The sequence below is a fragment of the Schistosoma mansoni genome, chromosome 6 (genome assembly GCF_000237925.1).
Source record: "Schistosoma mansoni strain Puerto Rico chromosome 6, complete genome".
Classification (NCBI taxonomy): Eukaryota; Metazoa; Platyhelminthes; class Trematoda; order Strigeidida; family Schistosomatidae; genus Schistosoma; species Schistosoma mansoni.
In genome coordinates this window covers 17,063,283-17,083,884 of record NC_031500.1, presented here as the reverse complement: position 1 = coordinate 17,083,884, position 20,602 = coordinate 17,063,283, and the positions used below count along the sequence as shown (strand labels likewise).

The following is a 20,602-nucleotide window of genomic DNA, read 5'->3' as shown; positions in this document are numbered from 1 at the left end:
GTATAGAGTTTGATTAGAACTATGGATGATACAAACATGATCTTAGTTACTTTTTGACAGTCAACCAGTGTTTAGACTTTTTTATTTTTAATAATTTTATATTTTTATATTTAACTATAGACTACTTAATTACTTACTTACGTCTGTTACCCCTCGTCGAGGAGCATAGGCCGCTCGCCAGCATATAGACTACTTAATAGAGTGTATATAAATTGTGGTCAATTCTGATCCATATTAACTATGGGCATGATAACAACTAATGTATTGGAAGAATCTTTAAGTTTTGGACCATTACCAACAAGTTTAATGATAGCTGAACCAGCATATTTAATTGCACAAACAACAACAGATCGATTATCTGAATTACCAACAATCTATGTAAGTTAATTTGTATAAATTTATTTCACTGAACTTATCCCATTAATTTTTTATTTATATTCAGAGAGGGGTTTTGTGGATATCATAGTTGAATTCATTAGTCAATTGAAGCTGGACTACCATGGAAAACTTGGAACCATTGGAAGGCCGTTTTGTCGTAGTATGGGACTCCTCGTCAGTGCGCACTCACGATCTCGAATGTGGAACTCAAACCCAGGACTTTCTGTGTCGCTCATGAATGTTCGACCTCCAGACTACTGAACCGGCATCCAACAGACCCAAACTAAAACGAAACGGTCTTCCAGTGCTTCCAGGTTTTCCATGGAAGTCTAGCGTTAACTGACTCATAAATTCAACTTTTGCTTGTATCGTTAACTGGATTACAGGAATTATAATGACACTTTGTAATTAATAGAGTTATGAGGTGATTATTTGATATATTCAAAAGATCAATATTTTAGTGAAGTACTTCACAACTAAGCAATGTTAGTTTGAACATGAAGTTGTTGATATGTGTATGATGTAACCAAGTAGAATAGCGGAATGTATAATGTACATGTAGGTATGTGTTGTAAGTAGAGTTATTGGTCATCAACGTGGAGTAGTCATTTCTAAACATGTGAAATTTAAACCTTCTTACTGCTAGGACAAAGTGAAGCCGGTTACTATGGAAGAAATCAATTACAATAGATTGAACAGATTATCGGTATTTAATTTATAGATAATAATGTTGAGGAGATCCAGAAAATTCCTTGGAAAAAAAGCCAAAAGGAGGCTTTTGAAACGCTGAAAAGCATCTTATCCAATTAGCATTCAATAGAAGTGTTGCCAGAAACATCTAGAAAGTGAAAAGTCACATATTGTGTCTTTGATTGGATGATAACTTCTATTGCTACTATGTTTAGTAGCGTTCGAGAATTTCCCAGAAGCCCAAGTTCATACAAAATGTTATAAATACCCTAGGATTTCGGTACACAAACGAATCTTGGAGTAAAGCGTTGACGAGATACATCACTTAATTTTCAACAGACTAATTATTTTGAATTATACTTAGTTAAGACAGTTGTCAATATTTATACTACTTCAACAGAGGGTTATGAATTCATATCAAGATTAGTGTATGTGTTCATCAGATTGGTAAATGTGCCGAGAACCTCATTTATTTCACTCTTCTTTCATATATGAAACGGATTATGAACATTAAGTCTATCCCGGATGAATCCTATTTAAGAGAGCTATCAATGAAAATACAAGGATCTGAATTTATGTAAGCTGATTTACCTTAGTAAAGGATTAATCATTAGTACACTACATTGTAAAATTTACCTTAAGAATATAATACAATTCATATCGCATGAAAAGCAAGTGATTCTGATAATGACAGGTTACAATGACATTGTCTCATTTTTCGAACTCTGCATTTTAAACTATGACTTATGCATGAAATAGATCTTTGGTAATTTGGTGTATGCTACTTATGCTGAGAGACATAAGTAGTATGCAGTAGCAAGTTAGTCAGTCAGCTACAACGTAGGACCAGTATGCAGTAGCAATTGATAGTGGAATGCTTGTCAATAGAAGTTTGAATTTAAGAGAACGGGAAGGGGAACAGAAAGCAATTAGAGCGAAAACAGAATTGAAGGAATCATGAAGTGTGTAAAGGACAACTGATGGAAGGTGTTCAAATGATGAATTTAATATATGATTTTCATATTTTATTAAGGCATAGTGTTAATGGTTTTACTTCGACCTGAGTTCTCGATCACTTTATGTTTCAAACATATCGCTTGTTTTTACAGTTAGCAATTCCAATCAATGTCCATTCGGATCCAAATCATCTTTTGATCTGAGTAGATGTGGAAAATATGATATACGTTTACTTTACTCTCATCAACATGCTCAAAAAATTTAACAGTCGATTTGGTCTATAGAAGCAAACTGTGAAAGATGAATGAATGCAAACTGAAAGTCTACGTTTTTTTTAAAATGTTTACTGGGGTATACATTTCCTCTCTCACACACACACTCTCTCTTTCTCTCTCCTCACAATAGGCTGATCCCAAACGATTATCTGATCCAATACGTCTTATTGAATGGGTATGTAATCTACGTTGTGCTAGATGTCCAGGTGAACAAAATATGGAATTAGTCTATTGTCATCAATTAGGTCAATCATTCTATCGAACAATACGTAGAATTGAAGTTGGTGAAGAATTATTAGTTTGGTTTCGAAGACAAGATTTACAACCATTAGTGACGGAATACTTAAGTAATTTACATATTTCAGAAGCATGGATAGGACAAACAGTGAAATCAACTAATGTATTGCAAAAAGATTATGAAGAATTTGTAAATGTACATAAATCTTTAAATACAGATTATTGTAAGTTGTATTGTGATGGTAAAAAGTGTTTTTCTTTTTTGATAAAAGGCTGATAAGCTTTTATGGTACGATTATGTAACTTAAATTTAATCAGAAGTAAAGATAGGTAGTGGCTAGCAGTGGAATTCAGGGCGAGCGTCGAGTCCTACTTGGGACTTGTCAGATGGATGTACCTGCATCTCAGAGTTGATTCTCACTCTGGGATTCGAATCCAGTACTGTTCGCTTCAAACGCCATCGCGTTATTGACTCAGCTACTGAGTCCTGATAGCCATTAACTTATGAATTAATACAATATTGAAGCAATACGCACAGGATTCATATGTACCAATGAGAGACTAATCACTGTTGCAACCTTAAATACTACGAAAGTTCACTTGATTAAACAATGTACTGTATTAAGACTTTTCAAGTGAATTACTGTATCATTTTTGACTTAAAGCGTAATTTACATATTTGAATTCACTTAGTATTGTTTGTTTGAATCTTCCCATTGATGCTTAGGACTACAACTGATCAGTCTTTTATTGGTATATGTGCATCCTGTGCGGATTGAATACATATTGCCTGAAATCACAAACGTTATAAACAAAGTTAGATAGTGGCTAGCATTGGAATCCAAGGCGCGCGTTTCATCCTATTCGGAACTCGTCAACATCAACTCTGAGATGCAGGTACATCCAACTGATGAGTCCCAAACGGGACGAAACGCACGTTCTGAATTCCATTGCTAGCCACTATCCATCCTTGCTCATAATAACATAATTTTTGGCTAAAATTAGGCATACCGCTTTCCTTATCTTATGCAACATGTGTCACTCTTCACCTTATTCATCATATGTAGCTATTTCTATTTGAATTTTCAACAGAACTCTTAGTCCTATTAATAGTCATTATGTAATCTGTTGAATTGACGATACATTACTTAAACACTTGACAGAATTACATTACCATAAATGTTTCTCTAAGACAGATCTCAATTGTTCAGAGGACAAGGAAAACTCAAAAGTTTATTATAGATATGACCGATGATGAGATGCTGTCAAAATGTATGAATGTTCATAGAATTTGAGATATTCTTATGATTTAGTTACTGGGAATGTGAGTCTCAGAAAGCCAGATTCAACTGTTAAAACGTATTTTTATTCTGGGACTTCTTTATGGTTTACACCCATAGACCCACTCAGCGTTGAACCGATTAACTTCAGTGCAATATAAGTTTAGACCAATATGGTTGAATCCAGTTGACGTAAGCTTATAGATAAGACAATTTTCTAATTGAACTAGTCTACACAAACTATCCGACTGAACAAAAAGAAACGGCCGTCCAGTACATCCAGGTATTCCATGGTGGTCTAGTTTCAATTGACCCATGATCTCAACTATTAAAATTACTTATTTGTTGCTCTAATATATTCAAATACTGTAACATAAATCACTAAAAATGAATGAACAATGAAATTACAGACGAAAATTTCGACTCCTTTGACAACCATTTAAATAAATTTTCCAGTTACTTGATAATGTTCCTTGTCGACTGTATCAGCTATATCGACCCTAAAACTTTCGGTGGTCGAAAGTAGTCGATCTATCATATAGCACATATCAATGGATGGGTATTGTCATACAATTATCATTTTTAACTAGATTTTGAGATAACAAGCTTTTGGTGAATAGTAGACAGTCATTATCTTAGTTTTAGATTCATGTCTCATAATTGAACTGAAAATTATTCCTCTTCTGGATCATATTCATTGCTTGTCCTTTGATTGACTTTGAAAAGTTGATAGGAAATTACAATTGAAACAGTAACAACAACTCTCAGTTTCGCAAAACGACTTTTTAAAACCAAGATAATTGTCGGAATAATGACTTCGTGGAGATTGTATTAATTTAATGGTTGAATTCATGATTGGATTAAAGCTAGACCACCGTTGAGAATCTGGAAGTACTGGAAAGACGTTTCGTCCTAGTATGGGACTACTCAGAAGTGCGCATCTACGTACTCACACAAGGAATTTAAACCCAGGACCCTTGATCTCTTGTGTGAACATTTAACGTTTTAACCACTGAGGCGGTATGCAATGGTGTTAATGTCTGATTTCAACCAATCCACGATATTGTACGACCACCTCCCATTGTCTTCAGTAGTCTAGAGATTAAGCATTCGCTCACGAAACTGAAGGTCACTCATGTGGGATCTTGGATGTGCACTTCAGAGGTGTCGCATACTAGAACAAAACGTCCGTCTAGTACTTCCAGATTTTCAATGGTTGTCTAACATTGATCCATTCATGATCTCAATCAAAACTAAACAATCTCTACAACTCTATACTACTACTAATAATAATACTACTATTACTACTTTTATCAACCTTTAGACAAATTTCAATGCTCCAAATGTCATGAAGAATTCACTTATATCTATCCATATATATCACATTGTTTATTCAAATGTCATAAACAAACTATCATTCAAAATATTCAATGGATTAATCATCATCAATTGATGGAATGTAATGAATTCCCTATTGAATTAACTAATAAATGTACGTATCAACAAAATATAGACTTATTATTACGTAATGATATGAATACACCATTAAATCCAAACAAATTAGATCATATCAAGGATAACACAATTGAAGATCATGATGATGTTGACGATGTTGATGATAGCGACGGTGATGATGATTCTCAACTGACTATTGAAACTAGATCCAATAAAATAGGGGATCCATTCCAGAAAATAGGAAACACAAATGAATTAACATCTATGAAAAATTTCAATTCATTACATCGAAAATATTTGCATAAAATTCAATCTAATAATAAAATGTCGAAAAATTTTAAAATATTGAAACAAACTACTTATATAGATAATATCAGTAGTTTATATAACAAAAAGTCGAAATTGAAAACTACATTATTACCATTAAAATCACGTAATCCATTAGTTGAACAATTATTACAAACAATTATGTTCAAGAAAATAGATACAAATATTGAAAATAATTCAAAATTATTATTAAAGAAGTCAATATCATCGTCGACGACGACCACGACGACGACGATGACAACAACCATAACAACCTCATCATCATCATCTCCGTTAATAAGTAGTTTATCATTAGCACAAAATTGGTGTGCACGTTGTTTTATTACATTTCGTTTAACTAGTGATTTAGTACATCATATGCGTACATGTCATAATCAAGCTAATAAACATTCTAATTATAAAGATCGTTTATTATCACATCATAAAACAATTGATTTAATCAATAAGAAAAAACAACTAAACAATGAAATGGATTCAATACATTCGAATGGACAATCATCTTTGTCATCTTTATCATCATTGACAACCAATGGAACATTAACGACATCACTACAGACATCAACGATGTCGACGACGACAACAACAACAACAACAGCAACAGCCCTATCTTGTTATTCAACAATAAATAAACCAATTTGTTCACTTTGTGGTGAACAATTTAAAGAAAAACATCATTTAACAAGACATATGCTTTCACATAAATAAAGTTATATTACAAATTTGATAATTATATTTTGTTACTATGTTAAACAAGATCAATCATTATGATAGTTGCTTGGATTCGAACTGTAATACCGCAATTCTTAATATTGATTTATTCATAGCAACAAGTTATTATTATACTGATGTATAGACAATGGATATAATGAGTTACTTCCAATCTTATTCAGTTATTGCCTTCATCATAACATGATATTCAATACTGAAGAAACAAAGACTTCAATGACATCCTATTCATTGTTTAATTAGTATTACTTGTGATATATTGTCTTTCTTGTATTTAGTATTATTTAAATTTGGTTTATTAAATGAATTGATTTAGTTGTAAACTATTTACTTGACATAATGGATAGTGATTGACTTGGATTTCTGGTTAGTTGATATATAATTAGTAACAAGTACATGGAATTTTGATGAGATTGATAGTCTTCAGAAGATTTGAATCTGGGTCATCAAGTATCAGAGTAAAAGATATTTGTCATTAGGTTAGTAAACTTTTTTATGAAAAGTTGTGAAGAGGAGGGAATGGTGATTTCATAGTTATACTTTATTACTTACGCCTGTTACCTCTCATGAAGGAGTATAGGACGACCACCACCACTCTCCATCCAACTCTGTCCTCTGTAATCCTTTCTAATTCTTTTCAGTTGCTATTCATCCTTTACATGTCTGCTTTCAATTCTCGACGCAGTGTATTCTTCGGCTCTCCTCCTCTCCATTTCCATTCAGGATTCTAAGTTACCGCTTGCTGTATGTATATCCTATCTCAACCTCCAATTTCTTCTTCAAATTTCCTCTTCAACTAGGGGTTGGTTTGTTCTCTCCCACAGTAGGTTATTGTTGATGGTATCAGGCCAACGGACATTGAGTATCTTGTGTAGACTAATATTTATAAATACTTGTACTTCTTTGATGATTGTAGTAGTTCTCGAAGTATCAGCTCCATACAGCAGAACTAACTGTCTTGACGTTTTTATCGAAGATTGTGACTTTGAAATTGGTTGACAAATGTTTTGAGTTCCATATGTTCTTCAACTATGTGAATGCTATATTTTCTTTGTCAATCCTTGCCTTTAAGTCTGCATCACATCCACCTTGTTTATAGTTATATCTTGTGGCCGGGTGGATTGCCCTGTTCTGTAGAACGCGATAAGACTGCCAATCAGAGAGCAGCGAATTATCGATTGGACCAATGATACACGAAAACCATACGAGCAGTCTAGAGCATTTATCGGTCCTGCTTTCTGCCTAGCCCAGCCAGTTAAGTCCAAAACGCCAATCTTAGCCTCAAACATATTGAGTTTATATACCAATCAAAATGACCACATCGTACCATAAAATAGAAAATAACATTTGTACAAGATTTAGCTAAATGTGGATGTGAATAGGGGAGATAGTAAGTGATAGAAAGGGCATAATTCAAGAACGGTAAATCGTATGACAATAGTTTATAAGTCAAAATAAAGCTCATGATAAGGGGAACATGAATATGAATACTTTAGTTATTTAGCAATAATACGATAAAAAAAATATACATAGGATTGGTTCATAAATAGGTCCCAAAGCTACCATTCATTATCCTAATCGGAACATAACAGTCTGGTCCACAAGGCAGTCAAGAAAAGTTACGAGATGCAGTCTCATGGTAGGCAGTGGCCAACAATCAGTTCTTACGCCATTTTTTCCTTCAGGATACTGGAACCTATGTGCACCATTGGTTCGGAATCACCGTTTTCCGACTCCCCTAGGTGGACCCTCTGTGTCCACCAAACCGGTTACAGAACCAGACGTTCGCATTTTGTCATCTCAATTTCGTGGACAACAGTAATGCCGCGCGAATGTAGTGAGTAGGACTTCCCTATCAGTGACTGTATGAGCGTGGCCATGTGAGAACATTCCGAAATGAAGATTGGGCTCTTCCTACTCTAGGCCGTACCAGGGCGTTCGGGGGTCATCACTGAATTCATAAAGTGGTCGTATACAGACAGTCCTACAGTCGCTACATTTTTCTGTTTCAATGTTAGTTGAATGTGTATAGTACTGTTTATCTAAATGCTTTTTAAAGCATGAAATTACATTACTGTCAAACTAATCAGAATTGCGATGTCTGTTTCCATTGCGCCACAATTCAAAATAGTATATCACTTATCTACTTCATTGTAAAACATTGTAGAGTTAACGTTTGTTTGGTGCTTAACTATCTCATGTATTGTACCATTATACATTAGAAATGACGAAGGGTTGAAAGTAAACCTGATCAAAATACGTACTCCCTTCTGTTATCAATTCTCTTTAAACCATAATTTAGTGAGAATTCAGTCATTTATATAAAGTAAACTATCAGCTAACCAATATCATTACTGTCTTATTGAATAGTCAGTGGTAATTGTGTATCTTTCAATCTTTTAAATATGTCAAATATTTCATTTACATGATTCACAAATGGTCACCTCATTAAGTCATATTGAACTTTCAGTAAGTTTAAGAAAGTATTGCAAGAACTATGACACTGTTTATGAAAGTTTTTGTAATCGGGTAAAGGACCCAAATGTATACTTATTGAGAGTAGGTCAATCGGATATCAGGCAAATGATAAGTCTAATTGTTGGAGGTGGTCAACAGGAAACCCTGCACCCGTGCATCGTGCTACTTGGCACTCGTCAGCCAGTTTTACCTGTAATCTTGAGGGAACTGGTGCTCCCTGACGGATTCGATCCCGTGTCACCCAGTTTCACAGTCAGAAACGTCACCACTGAGCTATTGGGGCCACGACCGACCTTCTGTAGGACTGAAATTTAATCACAATTGATTGATCACTGGGTGGTGATCAATGTCATGCGTGTAGACCAAGATATGTTTTCGTTTTCAAAGGAATAAGGCACTTCATTGATGCAAGAATATAATTTAGATTTCCGGGGGATATGTACGGATGAATCTACAGTTATTTGTCGATTCAGCTGGACTATAAAAAGTTTCCTTGTTACTCAAGTAATCGGTTGTCCTCGTGAATATTAAGCCTATCATAATCAGGCACTAAACGACATAACCCCCGCTATCGTCGAATCAATGTTGTTTCATAATGAGAATGGTTTCCCTTAAGATAATAGAAACCTTGGAAAACCCATCTACATTAAAATACTATGTACATGTGAGTTTCTTCCCTTTCCAGCGATAAATTCTTAGTTTTCTTATCTACATAGAAAAAGATGGTCTGATTGAACACTACAGAAATTCATGGTACTATGTGAATGATACATTCATCGTTTACACTTTTCAAGGGTTCTGTTGTTTAAATCGCATAAAATGAGACTAGTTTACATTGTGTTGTGTGCTACTGATGTCGATAGATATAAATAATATGTATCATCAATCGAAAGTGAAGTACCTGGAGGGAGAAGGTTGAGAAGATCGAAGTAAAGATAACAAGAACAAAGAATGTTTGGTGTGGAAACGAAAGAACAATGAAGGCTGAGACGAATGAGAGTTTGCAAATGAAGTATTTACTATATAGTTCTCAAATTTTACTGAGAGATTCTGTAGTTTTGTATTCAAATATATTCGATTGTTCCCACTTGTGTTCTCGTTCACTACAACATAACATCAAATACTTATTATCATAGCCATCCAGAGTTTAACAAAATGTTCAAGTTATTCAAAATCAGACTACGACAGCTGTTGTATTAGACAAAAGTGTTATCTCGTAGAAACAATTTGTTTCGGAATACGAACTCAAAGAACGATTGAAGGCTTGAATATATATTAAAGTAGTAAAAAAATTGATATTTTCTTGACCAAACATAATTTTCATAGTTGAAATCATGAGTCAATTGAAGCTAGACCACCATGGAAAACAACGGTGAACGGTTGCTCAAAATCGTGCCGGCCGGATCAGTGGTCTAGAGGTAAAGTGCTCTGGCGCGAGACTGGTAGGTCGTGGGTTCGAATCTCGTGAGGCGAGATCCTGGATGTGCACTGCTGAGGAGTCCCACAATGGGACGAAACAGCCGTGCAGTGCTTCCAGGTTTTCCATGTTGGTCTAGCTTCAATTGACTCATGATTTCAACTATGAAAATACTAAATTCTCCACAAAACCCCTTCTGATCTACAAACATAATTTTACAATTAATAAATGTATGTGTTTCGACCTCAATTAAAAACATCATTGTTACATAAGGGTTCAGTCTAAGGGGTATATATTTAGTGATACAAAACATCGTTTCTTTCCAACAGAGCGAGTTACTTGGAATACAGTTTTGGAGATTTACTTTGCCTCACTCAGATGATCAGTTGGTCAAGTGAAAATATATTTACGACTTTCAACTCTTCATTATTAGCTGGACTGTATACATCTTTTAGTAGGCTTGAACTGAAAACCGAGTACTTGTTTTCATACTCATGACGAGACTATAATTTATGGAGGAACCAATCAGAAGAGTTTGAGGGATTTCAAGGTCATGGCGCCAATATCAGTAGCCGATGCTCATGTACAATCGATTTACAGAGGATTTTAGAGAGGGCTTGATAATGAAGCATCTACAATAAATAGGACTACGAAAAAGTTCCATTATTTGAAGTTGCATTGATCAAATGACTTGTAGACCTTGTACAGACTACCGTGATGTCCTTCGACTTAACACATTTTGAAGGAATACGTTTGCTAGAATAGAAACCTTTTTCGCTCGATCCAGATTGAGACTAAGGCATATTATAATAATTGCCGCGAACTGTATAATAAAAGCACTAGTTAAATTGGCTGCAATAATCGCAGATGTCACTGAAACTTCGACTGTTCAGTGGTATGAGTATTGTAGGGACACATCAACAATAAAAATGATAAATTTACACAACCGTAGTACACACAAACACAATTGAAGCTATGTGTTGGAGGCCAAGAGGGTTTTTGTGACCTTATCATGACTCCAGAGACTGAGTATTATGGAGCCATACGGATGAGTTCCTCTACCTTATGCATTACAATTTTATAACCTTTGAACCTCATTCTAACCTTGACAAGTTTTTGGATCATAGAAAAGAAGTGTATCCACTTTAATTCTTTGGTTTTGTATAATGTATTTTTACTCTACACTGACTGTTTACTGATTGGCTGATATTTCTCAAGGCACTTAAGATTCGTTCAAAGGTCATACATAAATTATAGTCTCGCCCCAGTGCCTAAAACAAATTTTCATTTTAAAAGTTATACTACTCACAAAGTATATTTAGTAGTATAAGAATTATAGCTAAAGTTTGTTCGACAAAAAAGAATTATAAAAAAAGACAAGTATCCATCGTTATATTATAATGGGAAAATTGTATTTTTTTCAGTCAATTATAGGAATTCTATTTGTTTCAATGGATTAATAATTGCTTGTTATTGTTTTATCCAACCATTCTTGAACATTTAATTGTCCTAAATATTTTCGATTATGATGTTTCAATTTATGATCCTGTTTTAAATTGATTAAATGTTCATATGGATCAAGAAAAGGATCAACAATGAATTTATCACTATTATTCACAACAGGTTGGCAATCTATTTCTTTTTGAGATCTATATGATTCTAATTTATAATGATTAAATTGAATTGATGTATCATTTACTTGATTGTTTGTATCATTTGAAATGAAACGTTGAATAGGAAGGTGAGATTTAGCACGTCGTTTAGTACGTCTATGTCGATGTTTTGATTGTCTTTTATATGATTGTTGGTTTATTGGTATCCGATGTTGTACAGTTGAACATTGAATAGTATCACTATTATTATAGTTATATCGATTATTTTTAGATAAATGATTTTGAATTATTCTTTCATGTTTAGTTAGTGGTTGACTTGATGATCGATGATAACAATGGTGGTTGTAGGATCTGTGTCTGAAAAGGAGTGGAGAAATCAAGAATTATAGTTGGTTGGATCATGGAGATTAGTTAATTAATTTATATTATTAACAGTTATATACTTAATAATGACTAATTTAGAGAAGTAATTCCTAGTTGTTTTGAGAACTCGTGACCAGTCCTGGGTTCGAATCTCGCGAGTGCGGGGTCGCGGATGCGCACTGGTGAAGAGTCCTATGATAGGACAAAACGGCCGTCCAGTGCTTCCAGGTTTTCCATGGTAGCCTAGCTTCAATTGACTCATGATCTCAACTATATAAAATTACTAAAATCTCCACCAAACCCCTTCTGATAAGCTTAACTATGACGAATGTGAGGTATAAAACCTGCTTATAATAGTGGATGGTGATTGCTCAATACGGGAAATTGATTAAAGTTATAAGTCAGAACTAGCAAATGCTGACTAAATGGTCTTAAGGTTAGACTCCCACTTCGAGATATGAAGATGCTCTCTTTAATCCCCGATAAGATCATGAATCTTCAATACTGAGAGGTTTTATGCTAGGATGGATCATTTGTGCAGTTCTACGCAGTTTTCAATGGTTAGCGATTGATGTTAACCGTATGTAAGTCAGTCGGAAAATAGTTTATGTTGCTGACCGGGATTATGTGAGGAATAAATGAGTGATACGCTTGTATTTCTAAACTAGAACACTATTTGATATTGGCTCATAATGTAAGTTATCGCCAAAATTAAAAGTTAATTAGAATTTCACATCAAAAGGTTTGTTAGTTGCTCTAGAGATACTAGACTTTCTACTAATACTGCCATGGTTTTCTAAATTCATTACACCCTTCGCGATTTGCCAAACATATGGAACACTGAAACTTAAAATCTAGTGAACTATAAAGAGTGTATGAATTTGTGCCACTGAAACTTATTCTGAGCAATATCACCTATTGTTTTTTAATCACTAATCGTACTGACCCCTAAGAAGTAGTTATTGTAGTTTGGGAATTTGATCTATATAGGTTGAATTTTCCTGTATTGATTTAGGTGAACAATATATTCAAGAATGATAATTTGTTTTATAGTTGAAATCACGAGTCAATTGAAGCTAGACTATCATGGGAAACCTGGAAGCACTGGACGACCGTTTCGTCCCCGGTTCGAATCTCGCAAGACGGAATGGTGGATGTGCACTGCTGTAAAGTCCTGAGAAGTGCTGAGAAGTGCTTTCAGGTTTTCCATGGTGGTCTAGCTTCGATTGACTCGTGATTGCAGCTATAAAATTACTAAAATCTATCTAAACCCCCTTCTGATGATAATTTGTTGTTTAACTGATTTTCCAAATGTGAATTATATATTATTAACATAGACAATATCAATCAAATTGTAAGTGCATATTCCGGTTCATGTTTTCTAATAATTATCAAAATATCATCCACATAATGGATCTATATCAACTAAATATTATGTAATACAATATATGTAACTTATTATATGTCCACCAATTAACTCCTCCTGTAGCTCTTCTACATTTACTGTCAGTCTAAAGCTCAAGTAACGAAGGAAGCTTGAGCATGAGGTTAGCAACCCCCATCCCATAGAAAACTAACTCCAATCACCATCATATCTCAACATAGTGCACGCAGTGTCAAACCACCTAGACTAGTGGCCACATTGCAACTTGATCGATAGCATTCGATAAGCGCTAAAGACGGACTTGACACGCATGACATTGATCACCACCCAGTGATCAATCAATTGTAATAACTCACTAAAACAAAAAAAACGCTAACCAGAAAAAAAATATCCACAAATTAAACTTACATTAAATTATCATCTTTTGAAATATGACGTTTATTTCTTGAATAATATAATTGATTCCATAATGGTATAAACCATTGTTTACATTGATTACAACAATACATCACTGAATTCGAGTTGCCATGGATACAGTTGGATTTTATATGTACCTTTGATAGTTCATTACTATTATTATTATTATTACAAGATCCATTCAAATATCCTTGTTTATTACACCCTTTATTCAATTTATTATATAAACATTGTTGACAATGTAACATACTAGTTGAAATGGTTTGATCCAATGAATTGATCCATAATTTTGATCCATAATTAAACTGATCATGATCAATATTATCTGGAATTTTTCTTGGATAATAATAATAATCCCTGTATTGTATAGGATTATTATAAGTAGTATTATTAGTAGTAGTAGTATTATAATCATGTTTAAATTTTTCCCAATTGATATTATGATTTGTTAAAATATGACAACTATTACGTTTATATTGAATATTGTTACATTTAGTTAAACAATATGATGGATAATCATGAATTTCATGAGATTGACTATTAGAGTTTTGATTAAGTTTACATTTACCTTTATATCTTTTATCAAAGGATATTTGATCAGTTCTGATCTGTTCACTGATCAGGTCATTATTCATATTCATTTGCCCCATATTATTCATCTTTCTGTTATCATACAAGACTGAAAGGGCTTGTTCATTAGAATTGACATTGATTAAACGTTGACAAACAGAACAAATGATTGATTTTTGTTTAGTATCATTGATGTATTGTTGTATTAAACGTTTTTGAGAGTACTTATGATGTTGAAAACTTTGACGTTTCTTTTCAAGTCGGTCTATTCCATGAATATCAAGAGATATTAAAGAAACAGTTGAATGATCACTGTATACTGAAGTCTTATCAATTTCTGTACCTAATGTAGCAAAGATATGTGTTTTTTTCAGTTTAAATTGGTGGGTATTTTCATTAGAAATGTTATTGTTGTTGTCATATGTATTAGTAGGATTAAGTGTTGACTTATTAGATAAATCTTTTGGATTCCATTTAATACATAACCGCCATAATTGTTGTTCATCTTTATTGTTGATCTCTTTACTTTTAGATTGCTTAGGTATATCATTTGAGATATAACTAGCCAGTCGAATATGTTGATGTATTTGTTTATTGGTTTGATTTGATTTCGACTTATTTTCATGGTTATTTTTATGATTGTCATCATGATCTTGACTTAATTTTTCATATTCTGATACTTTTTTAATAATACTTTTTGAACCATTATGTTTTTGTCGTAGTCGAGCTGCTACAACAGCAAAAACTGAATGGACTAATGCAGTATCATCCTAAATTGATGGATAAAAGTGAAAAACAAAATATGAAACTTTGACATATTTCGTATAATCAATTTGGTTACTGAATAATTAAATAAGTAGTTAAACTATAAAAACAGATATTGTGTAACTGTGATATTAAGAATGCTTTTGACAATCCTTTTGAAATATCACTTAAGTTTGACAATTCTGTTGAAAGCTGTTGAAAGTTCATCCCATAGCTTGACAATTCACTTACAACAAATGTCCACTTGTAAATTTAGAAGTTGTAATCACTCTAAGTGATTGACAGATAGAAACCTAGAAACTTTCTGTACTCGAATTTATTGAGTCAGTATCAGAATATGAATTGTTGATTAATTAATTATAAGCATGGAATCTAGGCAAAGCGTGATTTTCAACAAACTTCTAAATAGTCAACACCAAATACTAATTAAAAAAACGTAGCGTCATTTAATTTAATATACATTGGAGGATCAGATGCAGACGTAAAGGCAAGGATTAACAATGGAAAGACAGTATTCATATAGTTGAAGATAATATAGAACTCAAAACATTTGTCAACCAACATCAAAGTCACAATCTTCGATACAAACCTCAAGACAGTTGGTTCTACTATATGGAGCTGAAACTTCGAGAGCTACCACAACCATCATCAAAGAAGTACAAGTATTTATGAACAATAGTCTACACAAGATACTCAATGTCTGTTGGCCTGATACCATCAACAATAACCTGCTGTGGGAGAGGACAAACCAACCCCTAGTTGAAGAGGAAATTAAGAAAAGACGTTGGATGTGGGGATAGGATATACATTACTGAAACCACCAAAGTGCATCATGAAGCAAGCGGCAACTTGGAATCCTGAATGGAAATGGAAAGTAGGACGGTCGAAGAACACACTGCATCGAGAATTGAAAGCAGACATGTAGAAGATGAATAACAACTGGAAGGAACTGGAAAGGATTGCAGAAGACAGATTTAGATGGAGAGTGTTGGTGGTTGGCCTATACTACTCCATGAGGGGTAACAGGCGTAAGTACATAAGTAAGATTGACTGAATTATATTCTTTACGCTGCAAACTTCAATAGATTCTAATGTATAAGGAACTTATAAGACAGTTCAACTGACAACGTTGGCAACAGAGAATATCAAATTCACATAAATTTAGTTGACTAACGAACCTCAATTAAGATGAAATTAGGATTTAGGATTTCATATTTATTTGTTGTCCAATTCAATGAAATCATTTAATAATTGAATATATTAGTCGATTAAAACTAGAGTACCGTAGAAAACCTGGAAACATAGGACGGCTGTTTCGTTCTAGTATGGGACTTCTCAACAGTGCTCACCTATGACCCCGCACGTAAGACATGAACCCATGATCTTCGGTCTTGTACGCGAACGTCTAACCTTCAGACCACTAAGCCGACATTCAACGGTGTTAATGTTTAACTTCAATCGATTCACAAAATTGCGTCACCGTGAGTCAACGTGTCCACAATAAATGTAGTTTCTATCAGAATGGGGTTTTGTGGATATCTTAGTAATTTTTAATACTTAAGTTGACGAGTCAATTATAGCTAGACTACTGGCTTTCAAGAGACATTTCCTGGATTTCCAGTGAAAAGCCGTGACCAGTAGAGTTCAGCCAACTCTATTGTGAGATAGTAAATCACTGAAGACAATGGTGAATAGTGGCACGATCTCATAGATCAATTGAGGTTAAACGTCAAAACTGTCGGATGCTAGATCAGTGATCTACAGGTTAAGCATTTCAAGCGCGAGCCCAAAAGTCCTGAGTTCAAATCCCACAAACTACTGTAGCGAAATTCCCATATTAAGGCAAAACAGTCATCCACTACTCCCTAGTTCCTCATTATGGTCATATACATTATAACCTATTACTAACCTCTTTTGTATTATGTTCATCATCAAAATTATAAAATGTAAATAACCAATGTTTTTGATATTTTGACCAATTATTCAACGATGATGATGATGCTGATGCTGATGATGCTCTATGAAAACATGAATTACATGATGGAAATGATTGAATTAAATGTTGATCTATTAATGAATTAGATCTTCTTTTTCTCGGTAATTTCCTTACTCTATATGATTTAGATGGATTGTGATTTTGTTTTAAATTATTATGATCAATTAATGTTTGACCACTATTTGAACGACTTGTATTCAAATGAATATTTGATGATAAATGATTATGGATTAATGAATGAATAGTTATATCATTGGTAAATGTAGTTGCTATGGGGGTTGTTGTGGTTGTGGTTGTTGTTATGGGAGTTGTTGTCGTTGTTGTTGTTGTTGTTGCTATGGGATTGTTGATTAACAATGGGTCAGTATTATCCGAAATGACTGGAGTTCGATATGATCCTTGTTGTGACTATAAAATGTAAATAGTACAGAGTATATAGTATATAAATAAGAGATATGATTAAATAAATCTTATGTTACTATGAATAAAACTATAGACTTACATTTTAAAAAGATATCAGTTAATTATAACATAAGAGAGAGAGGGGTAACTAAATTAGACTAGTAAATGATAAGTTTGTAAATGATTTCTGTAATCACAGGTCAATTGCTGACTTACTTACTTACGCCTGTTACCCCTCGTAGAGGAGCATAGGCTGCTCATCAGCATTCGCCATCCAACTCTGTCCTGAGCAATCCTTTCCAGTTCTTTCCAGTTAACATTCATCCTTTTCATATCTGCTTCTATTTCCCGGCGTAGTGTGTTCTTTGGCCTTCCTCTTTTCCGCTTCCCTTCTGGATTCCAAGTTAGGGCTTGCTTTGTGATGCACATTCGTGATTACCTTAATGTATGTCCTATCCACTTCCAACGTCTTTTCCTAATTTCCTCTTCAGGTCAATTACGGTTAATTAATAATATAAGTTGAAGATAATAACGAATTCTTTCTTAAACATATGGCAAAGATTTAAACTGTCAGCTGATGATCAATTCCACGAGTATACAAGTATCAGATTAACAATAGCCGTGTGAAAATTTAACTCCGCCTGTTGCTCTTCTAGAGTTACTGTCGGTCCCAAACTCGGGTAAAGGAGGAGGGTTAGGCATGGGGTTAGCGACCGCATACAGTAGAAAATCTAACTCGCTAAAAAAACGCTAACCAGAAAATGTGAATATATAAAATTGTTGTTATTTCATTTGATCAATTATTTGGTTACAGAACGATATGGTTATCTATCCTCCTGTATTCAATCCAGATAATGACGCTAGGTGAGTCAGCAATCATTACAGGATATGTCATACATATATATGACAAACAACCATATGGTCGTAAGCAAAGATGGATAGTGGCTAGCAGTAGAATCCAGGACTCGTATTTCGTCCTATTTAGTACTCGTCAGCCGGATGTACCTATATCTCAAAGCTGATGTTCACTCTGAGACTCGAACCCAGTACCGTTCACTTTAAAAGCCATAGCGTTATTTACTTATAGCTACTGAGACAAAACTTTAATCCTAGATTTCAATGCTAACCGTTATCCATCTTTGCTTATAAAGCTTGTAACTTCAGTCAATATCTAAGCATTCCTCACAGGATCTACATATACCAACAAGAAACTGATCAATTACAGTCCTCCTAAATAACAATTAGAAGATACAAGTAAACAACATCATGTGAGTAATACAGTATAAGATACACATCACAAAAACTATATAGAACTGTTGATCTTAGAGAATATTCAACTACTAACGATTCAACTTCATTTAACTCAATCATTCAAACATTAACTTACATGATTCAATTTTAAGCAATCAGTCATACATTCTTTAAATATATTATTATTGTGATTATTATTATTGTTTTGTGTTGCCAAGGTGACTTCTTGTTGACCTTGAAAGGGGTAATTTTGTGTTACTTGTTGGTTTCGATTATTTATATTATGATCATTAATCAATAAATGAAAGTTATCCATTTGATTTTGTTTATTTTTATTTACGTTTTTAAATATTAAATTAGAATGATTGTTTATTATTAAATCTGGATTGTTTATTTGTTTTGTTGAACCTGATGATGACGATGATGATGGTGATGTGGATGAACACGATGATGATGAAGGCGCTTCTAGATTTCGCTGTACTATTTGAGATGGTGGATGCAACACTATTGGTAATGATGGAGAATTAAAGTTATCTTTTTTAATTCCTTCATCTACGGTCAACTTACTAGTCTGTGTATTACTATTATGATTATAAGTAGTAGTAGTGGTAGTATTAAAAGTATTAGTAGTAGTAGTATAGACGGTTGTCTTCTTTGAAACCTTCAATGGATCCAATGAATGATTCAATTCACTTAATGGTAAATATGTTACATCAGTACTAAATTCACCATCTTCATGATAATAATTTTGAATATTTTCATCATAACTATGTAAACGTATATGATTGAATTGATTCCTTCGTTTAGTCCTCTTTTCATTACATTTATGGTTGTGGTTATTATTATTCCTTTTGGATCGTTTATTATAATTAACATTTGAATAATGAATCATTGAATTACGATTGGATATTGATTTGGCACGGGTTATTTTATTATTATTATTTTTACTACTATTATTATTATAAGTAGTATTATTATTGTTATAATCATTTTTTCTATATAGGAATTCTTTAGAATCTGTTAATAATGGTGTTGTAAGGTGGTCTATATTATTGAATGTTGTTATTAGGTTATCACAATTCATATTACTATTTGTACTACTTATATTGTTGGTAGTAGTAGTATTAGTAGTGGTAGTAGTAGTAGTATTGATAGGAAAAGAACTGTCTACAAATGTAGAATTCCATAACCAATTTTGTGGTATTGAATTATAATAATCTTTTCTTTCATCAAAACGTAATAAAATTAACATTGAATCGATAGCTTTTCTTAACATTAGTAGTATATGATGAATATCCACATGTTTAATATAAGATTGTCAGGGATTTTTGAATATCTACAAAGGAGTAAAATAGGAAATCATCAGTATAGAGCTGTGGAGATAGTTGAGCTTTGAGATCATGAATGGATCAATGTTAGACCATCATTGAAGAGCTAGAAGCACTGAACGGCTGGTTCGTCCTAGTATGGGACATTAACACTATTGAATGCCAGGTCAGCGTCCACGCGTGAGAATGAAGGTCATGGGTTCGAGTCCTATGTATGGGATCGTAAATGCACACTATTGAGGAGTTCCATATTTGGAATATTAGGAATACATTAGACAAGTTACTTTCCACTA

At 33.6% G+C, this 20,602-nt stretch overlaps 3 protein-coding genes across 3 annotated transcripts; 2 read left to right on the top strand and 1 right to left on the bottom strand.

Moving 5' to 3' along the window:
* Nucleotides 1–240: 240 nt before the first annotated feature.
* Smp_131300 (hypothetical protein) lies at nt 241–3,978 on the top strand (the record flags this gene model as incomplete). Its single annotated transcript, XM_018798433.1, has 3 exons — nt 241–378; nt 2,431–2,761; nt 3,938–3,978. The coding sequence occupies 3 exons, from the start codon at nt 241–243 to the stop codon at nt 3,976–3,978; spliced, it is 510 nt and encodes a 169-aa protein (XP_018653375.1).
* A 1,372-nt stretch (nt 3,979–5,350) lies between these two features.
* Nucleotides 5,351–6,304, top strand: Smp_016750 (hypothetical protein; the record flags this gene model as incomplete). Its single annotated transcript, XM_018798432.1, has 1 exon — nt 5,351–6,304. The coding sequence occupies one exon, from the start codon at nt 5,351–5,353 to the stop codon at nt 6,302–6,304; it is 954 nt and encodes a 317-aa protein (XP_018653374.1).
* Nucleotides 6,305–11,676: 5,372 nt separating this feature from the next.
* On the bottom strand, nt 11,677–19,873 carry Smp_131290 (hypothetical protein; the record flags this gene model as incomplete). The annotated part of the gene is made up of 3 exons (XM_018798430.1): nt 11,677–12,190; nt 13,989–15,337; nt 19,643–19,873. 3 exons carry the CDS (start codon nt 19,871–19,873, stop codon nt 11,677–11,679), a joined length of 2,094 nt encoding a protein of 697 aa, XP_018653373.1.
* Between the last annotated feature and the right edge of the window lie 729 nt (nt 19,874–20,602).